Source organism: Nylanderia fulva, unplaced genomic scaffold, assembly GCF_048542155.1.
Source record: "Nylanderia fulva isolate GAGA-0341 unplaced genomic scaffold, ASM4854215v1 Scaffold190, whole genome shotgun sequence".
NCBI lineage: Eukaryota > Metazoa > Arthropoda > Insecta > Hymenoptera > Formicidae > Nylanderia > Nylanderia fulva.
The window spans coordinates 93,488-114,986 of NW_028190162.1; the positions used below are offsets into that span (position 1 = coordinate 93,488).

Sequence of the window (21,499 nt, forward strand, 5' to 3'; positions counted from 1 at the left end):
ATATATTTTATATATATAAAATTTAAATAATATACAATATGCACATATTAGTATCTTATTTTTATTTTCTAAATGAATACTATACATGTCTGTCTAATTTTTTAAATTTATACTGTCAAAATAATGACTTATCTGTTCCAATGATAAGTCATTGCAAACCGAATTGTTTATATCGTGTACTTCGAATAAGGGTATTGATCGAGTTGCAGCTTTGCCAACAATAATTACATAAGGATAGCCTACTGCACGCGCAAATACAAATCGTTTACCGATCGTTAAATTTGTACGATCATCCAGTATTACGTCGATATCGTGTTTGCAGAGAATTTCGAACAGCCGCTCAACATAATTAGAGGCGTTTTCTTCTTTACTACCAGCCTGTAAATAATTCGGTATACAGGGTGATTTATTTTAATCGTCCCAGGCACATATTTCTAAAACTATGAGAGATACGAAAAAATATTTCAAATAAAAGTTTTTTTAATTTGAGAGGGACATAAGATAGTGTCATTGATATGACCTTATATAATCATTTAAAGGTCATATGAAGGTCACCTTCAATTTCTTAAATGGAACCTACTATTTATCATCACATATTCTTATCGCTTATCTCGAAAGCTTTCCAAAACACTGTAATAAAGTCTTTTTCTCTTAAGTACTTTTTGAGTTATTAAAGTTTGAAGTTAACTTAAGAGAAAAATATTTTGTTATAGTGTTTTGGAAAGTTTTCGAGATAAACTACAAGAATATATGGTGAAAAATAGTAGGTTCTATTTAAGAAATTGAAGGTGACCTTTACATGACCTTCAAATGATTATATACAAGGTCAAATTACATGACACCATTTTATGTCAAAAAACTTTTGTGTGAAACACTTTTTTGTCTCATAATTTTTAAAATATTTGCCTGGGTCAATTAAAATGGATCACCCTGTATAATAAAGCATGATCTTTAATGAAAAGAAAAAAATCTTTATTATTATTACCTTTGGTGGTATTATGCATACTGTATATGGTGCTAATTTCACTGGCCATCTTATCTCGTTATTTGTTGATAAGATTTCAACAGTTAACATAAGAATTCGACTTAATCCTAGACCAAAACAACCCATTACCAAGGGTTTCAATTCATGTTGCTCCATAAACATTGCCTTTAATGGTTGCGAATACTTTGTATTTAATAAAAATGTGTGTCCTATCTGCAATTATCATTTATGCATATAATGTATGTACATATTTGTTTCTTTAATATTTGCATGCTTATATCTGTATTCTCCAGGGTTGGGTAGTTACTTATTTTTTTTTAAACTAAGTTAAGTTAAAATTAATAATTTATAAAATTAATTTAGTTATATTAAAAGTTGCATGAACAAAAAATTAACTTAGTTAAAAGTTGAGTTAATTTAACTTAAGTTAAATCAAAAGATAATTTTTAAAACTATTATTTATGTTAAATTAAAATGTCATAACTTTAAAATGTTTTAATTCAATCATTTAATTTTTTTAAAAATTTATATAAAGTAAACAAATAACAAAATAATAAAAATTTTGTTTTTTTTTATATAGGAATGTAATTTTTCTTTGTAATTACAGTTATGAAAAAAATAAAAATTAATTAATTATTGGGTTACTACCCAACTTTGATACTTTCTATGTATATCAATGAAAATAAGTTAAAGTATAAATTTTTTGAGAATTTCTACCTCAGCAGCATTATATTGCTGTAGTTCGTTTTTACACTTTGGACAACTCGTCGTCTCAGAAATAGTTTGATTAATAGAGAAATAGCACGAGGGGCATTGAAGTATGACATCTTCACCGACATTAGATACATAATGATATTCATGTGATACTAAACCTCCAATTGTTCCCACATCACCTACGACTTTTACCAACTATCATTAAATAATTTTTTATTTTTTTACTTTTTAATTTTATATATAAATCATATAAATATATAAAACTTCCATTATATAATTAGAAATATGTTAATTGCATACCTTTTTCATATTTTATGCCGATTTGCTTAAAAATATTATTATAAGACTCGCAGACTAAATCATATGTATATTTTGCATTATCCAAGTTAGTATCAAATGTATACAGGTCCTTCATAATAAATTCTCTGCTTCGTAGGAAACCGAGTCGTGGTTTCATTTCATCTCGCCATTTGCTAGATATTTGATATAATCTCAAGGGTAATAATTTAGTTGAAATATGTCCTGTTGATGATATTAAATCACAGATTGCTTCTTCATATGTCTATAATGATATAGGAATATCAAAGGTAGATTTTTTATATAAATAAAATAATATCATTTATTTGTCTAGTATTTATCTAGTAATCTATATATTAGCTAAAAGCTTTTTTTTACTAGATAATATAATACAAAGTCTCATAGGAACTTGCTGAAACTAATCAACTGTCATTTTTTAATGCATGCAGTTATTGAGAAAATAAAAATTGTGTTGAAAAGAGGAAAGTCTATCATTTTTAATAGATATAAAATGTTTGTATATCATTTTATTTTATTTAAAAAAAATAATTAAAAAAGTGCATAATCACGTATGTAAGCTAATGATCAATATTTTTGAAGTGCACATCATTTGAATTTGTACAAAATTCTATTTCTTTACGAAAACTCGTAAAAATAATAATGCTTTTTCTAACATGTCATTTTTAATGTTATCGACGATTCTTTTAATAGCTGTTATTAAATCTGGCACTGTTGAAAATATTAATTATTACTTTAAGTTTATGTAATTTTATGTGATTTTCATCATTTTTTTATCAATAAAATAAATTAGTATACAAACATTTTATTTAATTTATATCCATTAAAAACTGCAGACAATTCCTTTTTCCAACACAATTTTTGTTTTCTCAATAACTGCATGCTTTAAAAAATGACAGCTGATTAGTTTCAGCAATTTCCTATGGGACACCCTGTAAATATATTATGTTAGTGCAAAAGACTTATCATATTAGTCAAATACATTTAAAAAGAAATTAATATATATAATTTAATATATATACAATTTTGGAACAATTATTAATTTAATTATTTTATTGTGATTATACTTTTTTATCTATAAAAAGTTTTTTAACTCCTTAAAAAAAAACTTAGATTGATAATTTTTAAAATAAAATTTGGTGTAGATAAATGATATGTCTGTTGCACCAATTAAACTTGTTTGATGTATTCAGTTTGCTCAGTTTTTGGTAGAAGTTTTATTTTTGTCTTCATGATGTGATAATAGTGATATGGCGTATCTTCCTTTAAGCAACTTTTAAACAAACAAAAATACATTGATGTAGGTAATATAATTCTTACTTACTGGACTTAATAAATATTCTTTTTCATGTCTATCTTTGACTGTAAATAATTCGGCTTTATTAGAGTTATATCTGTTAGTTTTTTTCCATAGTGAGGTGGAAGTCAATGCTGGAAACAATATCTTTTCTGCACCAAGATTTGTCATTTCCTTGTCCACAAGGTTTATCAATTTATTCAAGATCCGCATTCCCAATGGCAACAGAGCATACATGCCGATGCTAACTGGTTTAATAATTCCATAATTAATCATTAACTGAAATTACATTAAAATAAAAGATTTCTTTTATTTTATCTATTAAAAATTGTAAATAAAGATTGATGATTTTTCCTTTGAACAAAGTGTTCCAAATAAATATTTGTAACACTATTCAAAGGAAAAATCATCAATCTTTATTTACAATTTTTAACAGATTACCATTATATAATTTATAAAAAAAATCATAAAAATTTATCTAAATAAATCTTTAAGATATTTCTTCTTTTTTTTCAATTCATTATATAAAATTAAAGAAAAAAAGAGGCCAGTATACCTTGTGACTTCGAGATATTTCTGTCTTTTCTCCAGTATCGGATGATACACCCATAGGTTGAAATATTTTCGACATTCTAGTTAAATTAATTAATGTTTTACTTGCCATTTTAGAAAGTGTATGTCAATATTATATATATACAATAATATTGCCGGTATAAATCTGTGAATAAAACTCCAAAATTCTTCAATCATAGATGATGGAACGTTAGTTGATGAAGTTAGAGTTTCTCCAGTAAGAGTTCTGATTGGTTATTCCAATCCGCCATATGTAATAGTTAAAGCTAGCGGAAAATTTAAATTTATAATTTATAATTGTAAACAATTATTTATTGTAAAGAATAAATAATAATTATAAATATAATATAATATAGTATTGTAATAAGAATACATTAATTGTAGCATGTGGTGTTTTTAGTTTAACAACGCCAAGATTTTTAATTAAAATTTTTTTACTTTTTTATTTGTTTCAATTTTTAATTTTTGTATAAATTTTTAATTTTGTGTATTAATTTCTAGTTTTTAATTTTCCTATTAATTTTTTAAATTTAATTTAATATTACTTTTTAAATATTTTTTAACAATTATATATGTATATATGTTTATGTATGTTCAATTATTGATTATTCTTAATCCATTATAAACGCAAGTGTGCATTAAATAAATAAATGTTATTATAATTGTTATCAGGATTGGGTTATAACTATAGTTATAATTAGTTAAAAGTTAAAAAGTTAATAATTTTTAATTTACTTTAATTTATTTAAAATGTATTAATTTTTAACTTTAACTAGTTATATTTTTCACCTTAAACTTTTCAGGTTTTTATCTCTGAATACCATTATTTATTGTTTTTTTATAAGTTATACCCAGAGATAGCAAACTGACGTCATTAAACGTCAAAATAACATCATTCGACATCAAAATGACATCATTTTGACGTTTAATGACAGTTTGCTATACCTGAATATAAAATATAAACGTATTACTTTTAAATTAAAGTATTATTAATTTTTATGTTCAATTGTAATTACCAAAAAATATTACGTCTATATAAAAATCAAAATTTCTCTGTTATTTATTATTAGAGATTTGAAAAGAATTAACAAACAAAATTCTAATTTAATATAAATAATGTTTTTAAAAATTAACTTTTGATTTAATTTTTTGTTCAAGCACCCTTTCAACTTAACTAAATTAATTTTATAAATAACTAACTACACAACTTTAACTTAACTCAGCACCCTGATTGCTATTTAAAATATTGTAAAATTCTTCACTTTTCACGATTTTATCCTAGGAGAAAACTTCACTGTACGCATTCCCTAGTACTTCTAGGGCCTTTAATAGCCACTCCACAAATTTGGAGTTTATCTTACTCCCGTTATATACTCTATGGATAAACATTATGCACCCACTCACCAATGTAAAGAGTGTATGCATATATATATATATATACACATACACACACACATATATATATATATATACATATACACGTTCCATTTGCGACGTACTCATCAATCAGTCCGTTCTTCTTCGGTCCGGTCTCTCGTCCGGTCAGTCAGTCAGTTGTGATTCGTGCCGGTGACAGGTGTGTGGATTTCGGTTGCGGATGCCTTTTTGCCCTCCCGTTCTACTGGCGACTTCTTGCCGTCATCGTCGCGATATTTACTGCAAGGTCCGTGAATCGTCAGAAGCACCGGGATGTCGAGCCAGGAGCCGATGTTCATAGCCACGGACAGCATCGATGGCATCTGGCCCTTCCTGCAGAGCGTGAGTCTGTCTCTCTTCTTTTTTTCTGTTATTACTACGAAATTGAATCAAAAGGGGTATAAACGACGAATTTCCTTCTCAGAATATTTTACAAATAAAAATGAACAATTTACAAAATTTCAGAAAATTCGGAGGTGGAGGTGTTATACTGCACATTTACCCTATTTTTTTTTACTGATTAACCTTCTACGATATATATGTGTATGTGTGTGTGCGTGCACGAGGCAGAAATGTCTTAATAACACAAAAATAGACATGAGAAATCCTTATATACGCTCGATATGTACGTATGTATGTGTATTTCTTGTTTTCTATAATGTAATCAGTCGCAATCGAAGATGACAACGTTGATATTGACTTTTTTGTGCTGAAGTTGGTTACATAAAAAATTGAAGAATTAAAGTCTTGTAAAAAAAGAAGCACGCAATCTCGTACTAAATAAAATAAATCGTGATTGTTTTGATTTTGGAGCTTGGTGTGTAAAATATATATGTGCATCGCGTAATTTTTTACTTCTCCGAAATAAAAATTTTGTTAGTATTTTATTGTGATGTTTAATTTCAAATAATGTGATATGCTTATATATTTACACAATTGTTTCTTTTCAATTATATCTTACATATTTTTTCTTATTACAATCGTAGATTATTAACTTTATGCTACTACTATATTACACTTTTGTAGAAAATAAAATAAATATACATTTGAAATTTTTAGAAAAAAGAAGCAAGTGTATGAGAGAAAGAGAGAAAATTGCGAGAAAAAAGACATTGTATTTTTTTAGAATTAAAATAAGATAGATACATTCTTTGGAAGAAGGAAAAATAAAGAAATATAAATTTACTAGGCTCAATAATTAGAAATGTAAAATTAATAATTAATAGGTCTTTGTTCAAGCAGAAAATTAAAATAAAATTAATGTTCCGCATTGAATAAATGTCACATCTAACTTGGAGATTAATATTATTTTAATTTTATTTTAATTTCCTGTTCGAAAAAAGGTTTATTAATTATTAATTTTACAAAAATAAAGAAATTAAATGCATAAATAACAGTTTTTATTTAGATTGCACAATAATCTAAAAAAAGTGACTAGACACCTCTTATAAAAATTTATCACTAGTAACGCCAATTCATCACTTATTTTGAGTACTTAATCACTTATTTCGAGTACTTAAATTACTGTATATCAGTATTTTAAGTACTGAAAATAAGTGATTAATTGGCGTTACTAGTGATAAATTTTTATAAGAGACATACATACACGCACACACACACACACACACACACATACTACGGATATTTAAAAATAAATATGATTTTTCGATGTTTTGGAACATTCTGAACACATTGGCATAAAAATCTGAACAAAATTTCTTGGAAATAAAGCTTTTTTTATGAAGAAATAATAAAAAAGAGGACCACCAAGTAAAATGTTGCACCACAATGCAACATTTTCGCATTTAATTCTAAATTTCTAACTGTCGATCTCGTGATCACCGATGCACGCTGCACTTTCCATTTCGCAGTCGCTCATCGTTTTGCAAATTTGAAATGTATATACTTACGTTAATGATGTATTCAGTTTATTATTCACGCTGTATAATCTTAGAGAAAATTGTTATCGTTTAAGTTCTTAACTTTCAGCTATTTCCATCATTGACACAACCGAATGCTCGATTAAACTAATAATCAGTAATTTGTTAATAATATTTGCAAAACGAGCAAATAAATCGTTTTGAAACTTTGTAGAAACATTTTTACATGTTTAAAGAACATTAATAACATATATAGATATAACAAAATCAAATTTTTATCATCGATTTTTTGATGTTAAAATCGCAAGATTCAATTTAATAATTTTTACACGAGTAAATAAATCGTTTCGAAATTTTGCAGAAATATTTTTACACGTTTTAAAGAACATTATATAATAAAATGAAATTTTTTTTTATCGTTGATTTTTTATAGTTTGTAAATAAGTTGTTAATGTTTACATAAAATTCTATGTTAAAATCATAAGATTCGATAGTTAATAATTTTTAAACGAGCAAGTAAAAAAATGTGAAATAATTCACCACGATTTGGGACAGTGCTAAGAATATCCAATTAAAAATTCATGACAATATTATTGATTTGTATATCTATGCAATACCATGCAATACATTCTTAAATTAATGAAAATCGCAATAAGTCTTTGCGCTCTTATCTTATCGCCGGTGTCGCGTGTACGATGATACACGACATTAAAACATAACACGAGCGAAAGTAAAATACATATATATCAATTTTTTGTCTAGCTTTTTATATCGCCCTGTATAAGATATGCAAAAATTGCCGGAAGCGTTGATCGAAACCGCCGATTACATGCATTAGTACTCTATTTTCATCACACTCGGCTTCGTTCTCAAGGACGCTTTGTGTCGAGTGTTCTCATCGTTCTATCCCCTCCCTTTTCCCCTCTTCCCTCTTGTTGATTTAATTTGTTTTCCAGAAAGTATTTATGGATTTCTTTAGATGATCACCTTATTGCGCATTTGAATTTTACATTTCGTAGGCGAGCTAGGTTATTCATTTTTTTCTCTTTTGTAACGAGTTTATATCATCCACTTATGTGATTAAATTACTGTAGATTAAAAGAGGGAGAGAAAGAGTGAGAAAATTGTTTTTCATTCAACAGCAACTATAAAAAATATTCTGATAAATAAGATAGTATACAATTGTGAAAATTGAATTCTTTTCAGACGTTTAGAAAAAATTTTTTTCAAATTTTACTTTTAATATAAATTTGTTTTTTAACGTAATCTTTTTTTAGTGTAAATTAATTTTTTCTAGAGTAAAATTTATATAAATGAATTTTGTATAAACATTTTGTTACAGATTGATTGGAGGGATCCATGGTTAGCTGCGTTATTAACTTTTCACATAGCCATCACAATGACTGCATTAATGACAAGGAATCATGCAAATTTTCAAATAATTTTGTTCCTTGTACTATGTAAGAGTTTATTTCACTGCAGTTATTACAAGTATCTACCTATTTCTGAACATCATTTTAAAAAGTCATCTCTATTTCAGTACTTCTGGTTTATTTCTCAGAAAGTATCAATGAGGTTGCAGCAACAAATTGGATGTATGTATTAATTGCAATTGAAGCATGTTGTACAAATATAAAGCAATTTATTCTTTTAGATTTTCAATCTTGATAACTTAATAACTTTTTTCATAATTTTTACAGGATATTTTCTAGACAACAATACTTTGATTCTAAAGGTTTATTTATATCTATCGTCTTCTCTGTACCTATTTTAATAAATTGTATGATTATGGTGGTAAGCATATTTAATACTAGCAACACTATATTTGATAGCTCAAAGACTGATTAGCTTTGTCAATATATATCCTTTCTTTAATTAAAGTCTGATTATCATAAATGATTTTTTTAGGCTAGTTGGCTTTATCAATCCAGTCAATTAATGACAAACCTAAAACGAGCCCAATTACGACAGCAGGCAAAAAATCATCGTCAGTTAGACGGTGATGCGGTGAACGGCAAATTAACTGCACGACTAAAACACGAATGAATACATCAGAGATCTAGTCATAAACGTGATGGAATAATAGAGAGGGCACATATTTTATTTTATTTAAGGACAAAATGCAGATTATATATCTACATTGATTTACAACTAGGTTTCGCAAAGTGCTGCGTATATTTGTATGACCATCGTCAATTCAATGATCGCTTCGATCTCGATAAATGAAACGTTATCTAAAGAAGACAAAAAAAATAGAAATAGAAATAGTATGATTCTGTGTACAGAATCAGTCACACAGAATGGTAATATGCAATGGAGTTGCCTAGTCAGACTTTTCATTAAAGCGTATCTCCGTCATCGTGCCGTATTATTACAACAATTTTATGAAATTAAGTCATCTGATGCAGGAAACGAAACGAATGAGAGAAAATCAGCTGTATGAAGAACAATAACTATGGATAATGCGGCAAGACATGCTGTTATGTTAATGAACATTCCGGTAGGTTATTTTTTTTTCGTTGTTTTGATACGGATCGTAAATCAAAGTGTTCTTAATGTGTAATTAATGTACTTATATATCATATAACATTTAGCAAATAAACCATTACACTTTTATTATATTATAACTCTACTGTAAAGAGAACATATATATATATATATATATATATATATATATATATATATATATATATATATATATATACACACAGGGTGTCCGGTAATTGTCGCCTCAACCATTGTGTGTAGGTAAAATGAGTTAAACCGAATAGGAAAGTTCTCTACCGTTTTGCGATTTTCGCAATAATTATTGAGTTATTAAATAAAAAAGATCGGCCAATCTACGCGAATAGAAGCGCGCGACGAGAAGAGACGTCCTACTGTAACACGATACACGAAGATTTTTCGAACACGATTCGTAGACAGTCATCGTTCGCTCCTCCTTCCGCTTTGCGGCGCGCCGTGTATCATGTTACAGTAGGACGTCTCTTCTCGTCGCGCGCTTCTATTCGCGTGGATTGGCCGATCTTTTTATTTAATAATTCAATAATTATTACGTAAATCGCAAAACGGTAGAGGACTTTCCTATTCGGTTTAACTTACTTTACCTGCACACGACGATTGAGGCGACAATTACCGGACAGTCTGTATATAATTAAGGGCCCTAGTACACAAATAAAATGTATGTATGTGTGTATGTATGTGTGTGTGCGAGAATTTGAACGAGTATTTGAATTTTGCGAATGCAAATAGCCTTTTGAATCGTGCTTTCGAGAAAGAAACAGGATGTCCAAAGAGCGTTGTATTGCCTGACTTGTATATTGATGTAAATCGCGAAGCGCATATTATACCTTGTCGCTTTTATATTTAATATATGCGTTTAATCGTTTTAAGATAATAAAATATTTGTTTACATACATCTATATACGTTTTTGCTGCGTAACACATTTTTTATCCTTTCTCTTCTGCAATCCACGTGCTGACTTAACAAATTGCAAATCTCATTAGTTATATATTTGTGGACTTTGTATCTATGCAATCAATACTTATATATAGATCAGACATCAATAATTCATAAAGGCAATGTAAAATTTTTAATTTACTATTGACATACTTTTGTTGCTTAGAAACTATAAATAAATGTATCAATTTATTAGTTTTATTTAAAAAAATTGTTTTGAAATAATATTTTTATTTAATCTCTTTATAATCTAATCTACGTATAATTATATTTTAATAGTTTTTATTTTTCAAATAAGTAAAAAACTTTTAAAACGAATACGTATATTGTCGGCGTCAAAATATATATGTATACATATATATATTTTTTCGATTTTTTAAAATTACTTTTGAAATGCATCTGATATTCATTAAGAGAAATTTATATTTTCAAATTGTAAAAAAATTTTTCCTATTTATATATCAAATGCATGTAGAAAAAATTATTGAAAAAAACTTTTATTATAAAATTGAGATGATATATATATACATATATATATATACGTATTGTTGATTTAGCTCGGAACAGAACCAAATAATCTATTATCGCAGCTGTTAAAAAGAACACTTCAGTGTACATTTCTTGAACTAGTGTAGCCAGTTCAGCTAAAAAGAACAAATCTATTCTGATCTATATATCATACTACATACGAACACTTTTTGTATGATTTTTCGATGTTCGGAACATTCTGAACACATTGGCATAGAGATTTAAAAAAAATTTGTCACTGAAAACAAAGCTTCCTCTATAAATGAAGAAGCAAAAATAAGCTAGTATGAAAATGATAATATAACCTAATGTCAAACAGCCGCACGGCCAGCCAATTATCTGCCACGTTTCAAAGTGGCTGTCACGCGGAGATTATATATTGTGCTTCCTGCATTAAATTATAATTCGCGCGTCGCGCAAGAGTCATTTCTTTCATTATCGAGAAAAATGCAAATATTACGGCAACTTGATGTGCATCCGAAAGTGCGCGAAGAGGCGGATATTCTTGTGAGAACCTTTAGCGGTGCCATCGGTAAAGAAATCGTTATTGTTTTCAACGATACTTGGCGATTTCCTTGCTTGTGTTCTTGGCGAAAACAAATGAAAATTCTTATGAAGACTGAAAAATGGGGATGTTATTTTATTACTGTTTTATATATTACACCACCAATAATATTCAAAATTACAATGCAAAATGACTGTAACCTCTAAATTTTTTCTATCAAATATATCTTTTTCGTCGATACTTGCACAGATATTTCGTTGAATTAATTTGTACCATTCTGTCTTTTTATTTGTGTTTTCCAATATTTTACAAAAATAGTTGCATTTAACCCACTGTAAATAAACTTGCAGCTTGACACACCAAGATATTTTATTATGACTGATAAAAACTACTTGATTTTATACATGTTACATTAATGCAAATGACGAAATAATGTTTTTTCAGTTACAATTATTAGTACAATTATCATGGGTGTACTATTTATGTCGGAGATAAATTATTATCTTACACCAAGTATGAGCGAGGAATTATTTGTGGATACATCCAGAGGTTCTAAATTAAGAATCAACTTGGATATAATAGTTCCTAGTATATCTTGTGATCGTAAGTACAAACAACATCAACATTTGTATAAAAAAATAAAAGTGATACAGTTTTCGTCTTATTCAGTATTTTAGTTTTGTCGATAGATGCTATGGATACAACTGGTGAGCAGCATTTGCATATAGAGCACAACATTTTCAAAAGACGGTTAGACTTAAATGGTAAACCTATAGAGGATCCACAAAGAACAAGTATGTAACATTTTTCTTTAATGATATATATATATATATATATATATATATATATATATATATATATATATATATATGTATATATATATATTTTAAACAAAAAAATATTTTTTTGCAGATATTACAGACACTAAAGCTGTCAATAAAACTAGAGAGACTGGAGAGAAGGTAACAATGGATTTTTATAGGTATCTTCCGACTGAATGTCTATTTACAAACTAGTTATTATTGGATAGAATATTTTTACAGGCAATGGAGGTCAGTTCCACCGAAGCCTGTGGAGACTGCTATGGAGCTGCCACAGAGTCGCTGAGGTAAAAGAGAAAAGGAGATTTTGTTCATACATAAAAAAATCTATCAAATGTCGTATATTTATGTAAAAAAATTTTATTCACAGATGTTGTAATACTTGTGAAGATGTACGGGAAGCTTATAGAATCAAAAAGTGGGCTCCACCAGATCCAGCTAATATTAAACAATGTCAAAATGACAGATCTATGGAAAAATTCAAACATGCCTTTGCGCAAGGTTGCCAAATCTATGGTTATATGGAAGTGAATAGAGTTGGTGGGAGTTTTCACATTGCACCGGGCGATAGTTTTTCAGTGAATCATGTTCATGGTAAGCTAACAAAATTAAAATTTTTTAAATATTTGCTGCTACTATCATGGATTTGTGTTTCAATGCTGCAGTACATGACGTTCAGCCTTATACTTCAACACACTTCAATATGACGCATAAGATTAGACATTTAAGTTTTGGTCTCAATATCCCAGGAAAAACAAACCCTATGGATGATATAACTGTAATTGCATTGGAAGGTACGTTTTTACTCCTTAAACCTATTTTATTAAGAATTCAACAGTCTGCTCTTACAATACAGTCGTAGCTTGGAGATAAGCTCCAAAATGTTCCATATGTAGTTCTATCCATAAGCACACACTAACATCGTATTCCTGTTCCAATAGCCATAAACGTGCCAAATGTGCCACCACCTTGAATCATCACTTTGCCAACATTGTTTATCAGTTCCCTTCCCCTCATTCCATATCTGTTAATATAATATTATATTAATACATGCATTAATTCAAGCTAGTTAATGTATATGGGACAGGGTGTCTCATAGGAAATTGCTGAAACTAATCAACTGCCATTTTTTAACACATAAAGTTATTGAGAAAACAAAAATTGTGTTGAAAAGAGGAAAGTCTGCAGTTTTTAATGGATTTAAATAAAATGTTTGTATACCAATTTATTTTATTGATAAAATGTAATGAAGAAAGTGCAAACAATCACATAAAATCATATAAACTAATGATAAATATTTTTAACAGTGCCAGATTTAATAGCAGCTATTAATAAGATTGTCAATAACATTAAAAATGACATGGTAGAAAAAGTTTTTACAAGTTTTCATAAAAGAACAGAATTTTGTACAAATTCAAATAGTGCGCACTTCGAAAATATTGATCATTAGCTTACATATGTGATTATTAGCACTTTTTTCATTACTTTTTTTCAATAAAATAAACTGGTACACAAACATTTTATTTATATTCATTAAAAACTATAGACTTTCCTCTTTTCAACACAATTTTTGTTTTCTCAATAGCTGCATGCATTAATAAAAAATAACAGCTGATTAGTTTTAATAATTTCCTATGGGACACCTTGTATATATACAATTTTTGGTTTGATGTAATACCTAAGAGCAGAAAATCCTCCGAAGAGCATACCAGAGGCCATTCCCACGCAAAATCCAATTGTAAAGCCTAATTTCATTCTGTCAAAACAAGAAGGTCCTTGTTGATAAGCTCCTCCAGGTACTACAGGCATTTTGTAGTCTGCGAAACGTGTTACGGTTACAATGTTCACAATTCTTTTAATTTTTTAAAAACTTTTAATTTCGTAAGCTAGAACAACACATGAAACGTGATAAATAAAATTTATCTTCCTGGTCAAATTTGAAGACTCCAATTTTTGGAGTAAAACTGCAAATATTGCGGGATTTTTATTACTGCATAAATACACATTCGCAATTATTTTGATTATGCATACACTTACTATTAAAACGTCCTGTTGCACTTACGATTAATCAGACGTGTTTAACCTTACTATTCAATTTAGGAACTTTTAGTCGTAATGCTATTTAAAAATTGCCAAAGATTTTCAACACATTGTACTCATATCGAATATCGGGAGAGCGCCATGATGAAATCGCGATGTGATAAAAAGAATCAGCTGCGCTGTACGTTACCTACTTCCGTTGACAGTTATCGATTCGGTATGGCGGGATATTCAAATTGGGTATCGCGAAATGTCATAACGGGAATTTCGTTTCTTGAATATAGAAAATTGAAATTGAATCTAGAAATCTCCTTTTTTAAATAATATATACGGGATCCACTTTTAATCGATCACCCCAAAGTTGTTTAATTTAAAGGGGGATTTGAAATCTAACAACTTTTATTTGAAATATTTTGTTGTACAGTCAAACATAAAAAAGTTGTTGGCGGTGGTCGATTAAAATTCTATACAAGGGACACCCCTTATAGGAATCTAAATTTCTTTTTAAAGAAATATAATTAAAAGATCTTATTCTTATAAATATATTCAAAAAATTTTTAGTCACAGTTTAACATAAAATATTTACCTCTTTAATTAATTTATAATTATAATTATTTAATTATTAATATAATACTAATTTATTAATTTTTATTAATTATATGTTTAAGAATATTTAAGGATGTAATTTTAATTTTTTTTTTGCATATTCTTTATCTGATCATATATGTCAACGAGTCATCTACTGCTGATATAGGATGATTAAAAACTGTAGACTTTCCTCTTTCCAACACAATTTTTGTTTTCTCAATAACTGCATGCATTAAAAAATGACAGCTGATTAGTTTCAGCAATTTCCTATGAGATACCCTGTATGAGCAGTCAGAACATTTTAATTTGGAACATTATTATTGACACGATTTTTCTTGTTTTCAGGTGCTATGATGTTCTATCATTACATTAAGATCGTTCCAACGACGTATGTTCGCGCGGACGGCTCGACCCTGTTTACAAATCAATTTTCCGTAACGCGGCACGCGAAGCAAGTGTCTCTGTTCACCGGCGAATCTGGGATGCCAGGTATATTCTTCAGCTACGAATTGAGTCCGCTCATGGTAAAGTACACGGAGAAAGCAAAGTCGTTTGGACACTTTGCGACGAACACTTGCGCCATCATTGGCGGTGTGTTTACCGTAGCTGGACTAATTGATTCGTTACTCTATCATTCGGTGCGCGCGATACAGAAGAAGATAGAGTTAGGAAAGTATAATTAATAACTTGGGTCTGGTTACAACAACGTTAATTATCGCTAAGCCTAATCCTATTCTCCTTTTTTATTGATATAAACACGCATTTGCTAAAATGATAAATCTTTTGAACAATTTGTATATTTTAAAATAAACGAAATGAACTGCTAAAAATAGATTAGGATTAGCATTAATCGTTGATGCGACACAGCCTTAGGAAAATAATTGATAAGTAGAATTATGGAAAGTATTACTATGATTCTTGCTACACCTTTGTTTTACATTAAAAACGAAATTTTGATGTTTATTTCGTATTTATATTAAAAGTTTCGCAAACATGGATAAGTAAAATTTAGAAAATAGCAATATCTAGCGTCATATGTGAAATACTTAGAATTTCTTCTTTTACTGCGATATAAAGAAGATGAATAACAACAAGTAATGTCCATGCGCTAAATATCTGTTTTTTTCGCTTTTTATTTAAAACAATGTAACTCTCTTAACAAAGATGTTTACATAAGAAAATTATTTGTATATGACATGTACATAAAAAAATATATAAAATACTGATTAGATTCTTTATTATCACCAATTAAAGAGAATTAAAGGATCCTTTAAATAATATGAAAGAAAATCAAACAGTGTTGTGAATTGCTAGAAATAGAGAATGTGTAAATATACATTTAATATCAATATATATATTTATTTATATATTTATATCAAGACATTACTCGATCAGTGTTTTTTAGATCAAAATGTTTTCAGAAACGCATTGTAAGCATTGACAGATGTCTTTGCGATATTTATGCAAAACTCTGCGTCTGTACCGCTAACTAAGGCTCGTGGTGAAACATACATTGGTTTAGAAGGATCATACTGTGCCTTTTTCATTTCTATCAAGAATAAATGCCTCTGTCGGAGTCTATTTTTTCTACAAAGTAAAATCTGTGGCATTCTCACAATAAAATCACGTTGCAATTGCATTTCATTATGAACATACTCAAATACAGCAAACAATCTTTCACGATCTGAAAATATAATTAAGAAAACAATTAGATAGACTACATTTATTAATTCTGAGATTACACATTAACATATACGCTTACTTTTCACCCATATTTTAGGCAGCGTAAGAAGTAACTGTTTCCTTTGTTTCTGATTGAAATCCATATCTTCTTTAATAGTCAATGTGTTCGCCATTAAGTGTAGTATGCTATACGTTACTACTTTAGGTGCTTTGACTGTTAGAGTTCTCACTTCATTATCGCTAAGTTTGAAATTGCTTTGGAAATAGCCAAGTCTGCCGTCTATCACTTTGGTATTGTACATCAACCAATTGGGATGTTTACAAATTATAGTCTGTATCATGTTTATGTTAAACTCATGAGCCCTCAGATATCTTATTCTTGTGCGAAGGTCATCCATGTCTACCTTGAAGATGTAAGGATTCTTTGTGAGGAAATCGCCCAGAGTATTAGCAGGCACGCCGCAATCGTGCAGGAATCTTATGTACGGTTTTACATCTCGCTCGAAATCGAGCTTAAGAATGTACTCCACCATTCCGTTCATCGATTCGATTTTATATAGATTCACCCCGAGCTTTACCAGCTCCTGAACCGTACGAGATTTGTTCGCATATTTCGCGAAGGTGAAGGTCGGAGTAAGGTACGGACCAATGTCCGACAAATCCTCGGTGGATGTTTCCAGAGGATGCGGTAACGTTATATCACGATCATCGAGGGAGTCCTGACTAGGCAAATTGCTGATAATTTGTGGAACGTGACAGGACGAAGTTATGTTTTCGTTTTTTAGATTATGTTTAGATTGTAAAGTATCTCTATAATTATTGGCTTCGGTATATTCCGATAAAATAGTGGAGCTGAACATCTCGACATTGGTTCCACTTTTATTGCGTTCCCTCGGCAAACGTCTTTGATTGAACCCATTACTTTTCGAGATAAATCGTCTGATTAAATTTATCGTGGCTGGTCGTGACATGAGCGAATAGCAGCATCGTTGAACCGGCATATCCAATATTTATAATTGTTGTAATTAAATAAAACAGTTTTTATATGTGTAAATATATTCTCAGTTTATTTTCAGATATAATACCTATATACACTTCTTTTATAACCACGTTATGTTGTAGAAGTTGGTAGAAGCACAGATTAATCTGTGGTAGAAGTCCACATGTTTTCGCTCTAGTGTGCGTCTCTATGCGTAAAATTGTTGAACTACATACTGTTTTAATCATCAGTAGATAATAGATTATTTGGTTCTGCTCCGAGCTAAATCAATAATATATCATAATTTTATAATAAAAGTGTTTTTTAATAATTTTTTCTGCATGCATTTGATATATTATATACAGGAAAGATTTGTTTTCTAACAACAACTTGAACTATATACCTATATAGATTGAACATTTCTTTTATTGCAGTAAATATTATATAATTAGACATATACATATACACAGGGTTGGGAAGTAACGAGTTACTTGTAACGAAGTTACAGCTACAATTACTTTTTTTCGGTAACTATAACTTAACTTCGTTACTTTTCTCCATCTGTAACTGTAACTGTAAACTTAGTTACATTTTTTTAGTAACTAGTAACTATTTTAATAGTTACTTTATTAGTTACTTTTTTGGAAACATGCGCTAAAAGTATTGTTTAAGTATGGTAGCCGTTATATTATTAAATTAAATTTTGATAACAGTAGCATATGGATCTTCATATGATTTAATCTTTTACCTAAAATTTTCATTTGTGTACATAAAATAATATAACACATAATTAAGATTCGATCAATCACAGTCAAATATTTAAAACAATTCTTAAAGGTAATAATTGATCGATTTGCTTGCGACTTTTGCGATTACCATTTAGTAACTTACTATAAACTATTTTTAACTGTTGTATATAAAGGTCATTCATACATTGATGTTAATTGTAAAGTCGCAAGCAAATCGATCAATATTACATTCAAGAATTTTTTAAATACTTGACTGTAATTGTGCATAAAATGTAAGCTTCTTATATTTAAAACAATGTATAATTATTTTAAAAAGTAACTGAAAAGTAACGACTCGTTACTTTTAGAGTAAACTGTAACTGTAACGGTTATTTTTTAAAATCGGTAACTTGTAACTGTAACTAGTTACTTTTTCAATGAAATAACTGTAACTGTAACTAGTTACTTTTACAAAGTAACTTTCCCAACCCTGCATATACATATATTATACATTATTGTATATTCGATGAATTAGAGCAATTATATATATATATATATATATATATATATATATATATATATATATATATATATATATATATATACAGTGCCATATAGGTACGCTATATGGCACTTAAATTTTTGCGTTTTTATTGGCAAAAGTAGCCATTCCCTATAAGCGCATGATATTATTTAATATTCTAGACGTATTCTTACAATATTTAATATTCTAAGAATACGCCTAGAATATTAAATAATATCATGCGCTTATAGGGTTGTTATTATAGTAAAGTATAATAATATATTTAATGCTCATTTTAAAAACATTATGGTTTCTTAGAAATATTGGTTCTTAGAAATCTGAAAATAAAAAATAATTTTTTTGCTAATAGTAAAAAATAATTGTAGAAATATACATAAATATAAGAAACAAGGAAAGAAAAAAAATGCATAACGTCGACTCCTATGGAAATACAAAAAAACAATGAAACAAAAATAAAAACTCAAATAGACAAAAGTAAAATGCAAAAAGAAATAACAGAAAGCCTAATATAAAAATTTGTTATAGGATGAAACAAATTAAAAATGTTTTTACAGAACCTAAATGTTTTCAAATATATTATGCAGAAAATATAAAGATATAATTGTTGAAATAAGAATTATTTTTTCTTAGAAACTAAATAAAATATTCTTTAACAAATAAAAACTCTGCAATCGTATCTTTTTAACATATTTTTATATAATATAAAAACGTAGATATTTGAGAATTGCCAGACAGAATTTAAAAAAAAGGTAAGAATCTTCTCTCGACCGTACTGGCAAATATTATTTATTCAATCACAACGTTTCGACCCTTCTTTGAGTCCTTTTCAAGTGATCTAGATATACATAGAGAAGAAATACAGTATACCGAGATTAATACAATAAAAAACAAAATTACTTCACACAATATTACAAAATGATAAAAAGAAGCGAAACATACTTATAAAAATAAAAATAAAATTATAATTTTAAGATGTCAAAAATGAACATATAGTGTCGGTTTGACAACACGTCAAGACTCTTAGATGAGTTATTGGAGAACTAAACGACCTTTATTATTTTGTCGTAGATATTACTTAGATTGTCGGTATCCTTTTGTAAATTAATAGCGTTTATTATTTGTCTTAATAAAAAACATTTCAGCGATTTCTCTTTTTCTGATGTGTTTTTCACTGTGCAAAATAACAGGCGAAGTTCAGTCAAAATTGTGATCGAATTCAATTTTATGTTTGCTGATAACTGATAAATTACTCGAATGCATTTTGATGTTGCTGAAATGTTCCTTTACACGTGTACACAGATGTCTCTTTGTCCGATGTATGACACGTTGCAATCATTACAATTAATTTCGTAAACTACTTCAATTTTTTTATCTGTAGGCAGTCTATCCTTGCCGAGTGTAATTAAATGATTCGGTTTTTTAGGAATATTATGAACAACATTAAATCCGATATTTTAAAAATTTGATCAATATCGCCTAAGCTATTAACATAAGGTAGTGAAATGAAAGGAGACTTATCAACAATATTTCGCTCATTACTCCCCATACAGCACAGATTATTGCAATTATATTGCAGCAACGTTGCAATGTTGCAAGTTGCAATGCAACATTATAAAGACATTGCAGAGATATAAGTGCACAAAATTGCAGCACACTTGTAGCAACATTAATATTTCGGAAATATTGCATGTAATCCAAATTCTATAATTTATAGATTGTAATATATATAAATTAACTACAACGTATTTTCATTAATGATTTATTTACATTTATATACCTGTATATGCAACATTAGTTTATGGTTGCAATAACAATGCATTATTGCAAACTCATAACATATTGCAATATTGTTGTAATATTTTGTTGCAATCTTCCAAAAAGCGGACATTTTAACATTGCTGCAATTCAACAGCAATAATGTAGCAACATTTTGCAGTAAATTTGCAATATTGCAATATTGCGGTGAAAGATTGTTGTAATGTTTTTGCAATCTATCGGTGCTGTATGGGTCGATTTATTCATGTTTCTGTGTTTTAAAAAATTAATCCTTTTATTAACCCAACGATCAATTACATGTTTAGGAAGTTATTAAATAAAATCTGTTTCACGATATTAATATTCTCGTCGTGAAACTGGTCATTAGATAAGAGAATCGCGTGATCTACAAGATTAAAAATTGTGTTCATTTTATACAATATTTAAAAGAGTGATTGGAAAAAAAATTCATATATCTGTTCGAACACGTTTCCTTCCTGTACCAATTTGTTACAAGCTTTCCATTTGACCGAGAGATCGTTGTATTCAAAAAATTAATACATTCCGTTTGATTCAGTCTCATGTGTAAAGGTTAAACGGTGGTGATAATTATTAAAGGTATTAATTATTTCGTGGATTTTTGTCTTTGGAATAATAGCGAAAATATCGTCAACATATCTATAATAAG

At 28.6% G+C, this 21,499-nt stretch overlaps 5 protein-coding genes across 14 annotated transcripts; 2 read left to right on the plus strand and 3 right to left on the minus strand.

Moving 5' to 3' along the window:
• Positions 1-39: 39 nt before the first annotated feature.
• On the minus strand, positions 40-5,867 carry ProRS-m (prolyl-tRNA synthetase 2-like protein, mitochondrial). 4 transcript variants are annotated; one of them, XM_085481836.1, is made up of 8 exons: positions 5,756-5,867; positions 5,384-5,676; positions 3,868-3,943; positions 3,339-3,590; positions 2,000-2,261; positions 1,703-1,884; positions 986-1,198; positions 40-378 (listed from the first exon to the last, which is right to left on the minus strand). In XM_085481836.1, exons 3-8 carry the CDS (start codon positions 3,940-3,942, stop codon positions 94-96), a joined length of 1,269 nt encoding a protein of 422 aa, XP_085337962.1. In that variant the 5' UTR covers position 3,943; positions 5,384-5,676; positions 5,756-5,867; the 3' UTR covers positions 40-93. The 4 variants fall into 4 exon arrangements, with proteins under 4 accessions (XP_085337962.1, XP_029158946.2, XP_085337963.1 ...); XM_029303113.2 differs by lacking the exons at positions 5,384-5,676; positions 5,756-5,867 and adding an exon at positions 5,289-5,377 and having other exon boundaries at positions 3,339-3,559; XM_085481837.1 differs by lacking the exons at positions 5,384-5,676; positions 5,756-5,867 and adding an exon at positions 5,289-5,377.
• Positions 5,354-10,602, plus strand: Tmem18 (transmembrane protein 18). The gene is made up of 5 exons (XM_029303114.2): positions 5,354-5,642; positions 8,523-8,640; positions 8,721-8,775; positions 8,881-8,974; positions 9,089-10,602. The coding sequence occupies exons 1-5, from the start codon at positions 5,574-5,576 to the stop codon at positions 9,224-9,226; spliced, it is 474 nt and encodes a 157-aa protein (XP_029158947.1). The 5' UTR covers positions 5,354-5,573; the 3' UTR covers positions 9,227-10,602.
• Positions 10,603-11,552: 950 nt separating this feature from the next.
• LOC114931153 (endoplasmic reticulum-Golgi intermediate compartment protein 3) lies at positions 11,553-16,344 on the plus strand. 3 transcript variants are annotated; one of them, XM_085481838.1, is made up of 8 exons: positions 11,553-11,731; positions 12,113-12,276; positions 12,351-12,467; positions 12,586-12,635; positions 12,717-12,781; positions 12,865-13,088; positions 13,160-13,288; positions 15,468-16,344. In XM_085481838.1, exons 1-8 carry the CDS (start codon positions 11,616-11,618, stop codon positions 15,803-15,805), a joined length of 1,203 nt encoding a protein of 400 aa, XP_085337964.1. In that variant the 5' UTR covers positions 11,553-11,615; the 3' UTR covers positions 15,806-16,344. The 3 variants fall into 3 exon arrangements, with proteins under 3 accessions (XP_085337964.1, XP_029158953.1, XP_029158952.1); XM_029303120.2 differs by having other exon boundaries at positions 11,553-11,700; positions 12,118-12,276; XM_029303119.2 differs by having other exon boundaries at positions 11,553-11,700; positions 12,118-12,276; positions 12,363-12,467.
• On the minus strand, positions 12,839-14,698 carry LOC114931155 (reactive oxygen species modulator 1). Of its 5 annotated transcripts, XR_003819613.2 has the most exons (4): positions 14,532-14,698; positions 14,173-14,380; positions 13,344-13,518; positions 12,839-13,255 (listed from the first exon to the last, which is right to left on the minus strand). XR_003819613.2 is itself a non-coding variant. In XM_029303124.2 (3 exons), the coding sequence occupies exons 2-3, from the start codon at positions 14,301-14,303 to the stop codon at positions 13,410-13,412; spliced, it is 240 nt and encodes a 79-aa protein (XP_029158957.1). In that variant the 5' UTR covers positions 14,304-14,311; positions 14,557-14,698; the 3' UTR covers positions 13,290-13,409. The 5 variants fall into 5 exon arrangements, 4 of the variants coding, with proteins under 4 accessions (XP_029158957.1, XP_029158956.1, XP_029158955.1 ...); XM_029303124.2 differs by lacking the exon at positions 12,839-13,255 and having other exon boundaries at positions 13,290-13,518; positions 14,173-14,311; positions 14,557-14,698; XM_029303123.2 differs by lacking the exon at positions 12,839-13,255 and having other exon boundaries at positions 13,290-13,518; positions 14,557-14,698.
• Positions 16,345-16,456: 112 nt separating the features above from the next.
• mTerf3 (mitochondrial transcription termination factor 3) lies at positions 16,457-17,951 on the minus strand. The gene is made up of 2 exons (XM_029303118.2): positions 16,885-17,951; positions 16,457-16,806 (listed from the first exon to the last, which is right to left on the minus strand). Exons 1-2 carry the CDS (start codon positions 17,804-17,806, stop codon positions 16,529-16,531), a joined length of 1,200 nt encoding a protein of 399 aa, XP_029158951.2. The 5' UTR covers positions 17,807-17,951; the 3' UTR covers positions 16,457-16,528.
• Between the last annotated feature and the right edge of the window lie 3,548 nt (positions 17,952-21,499).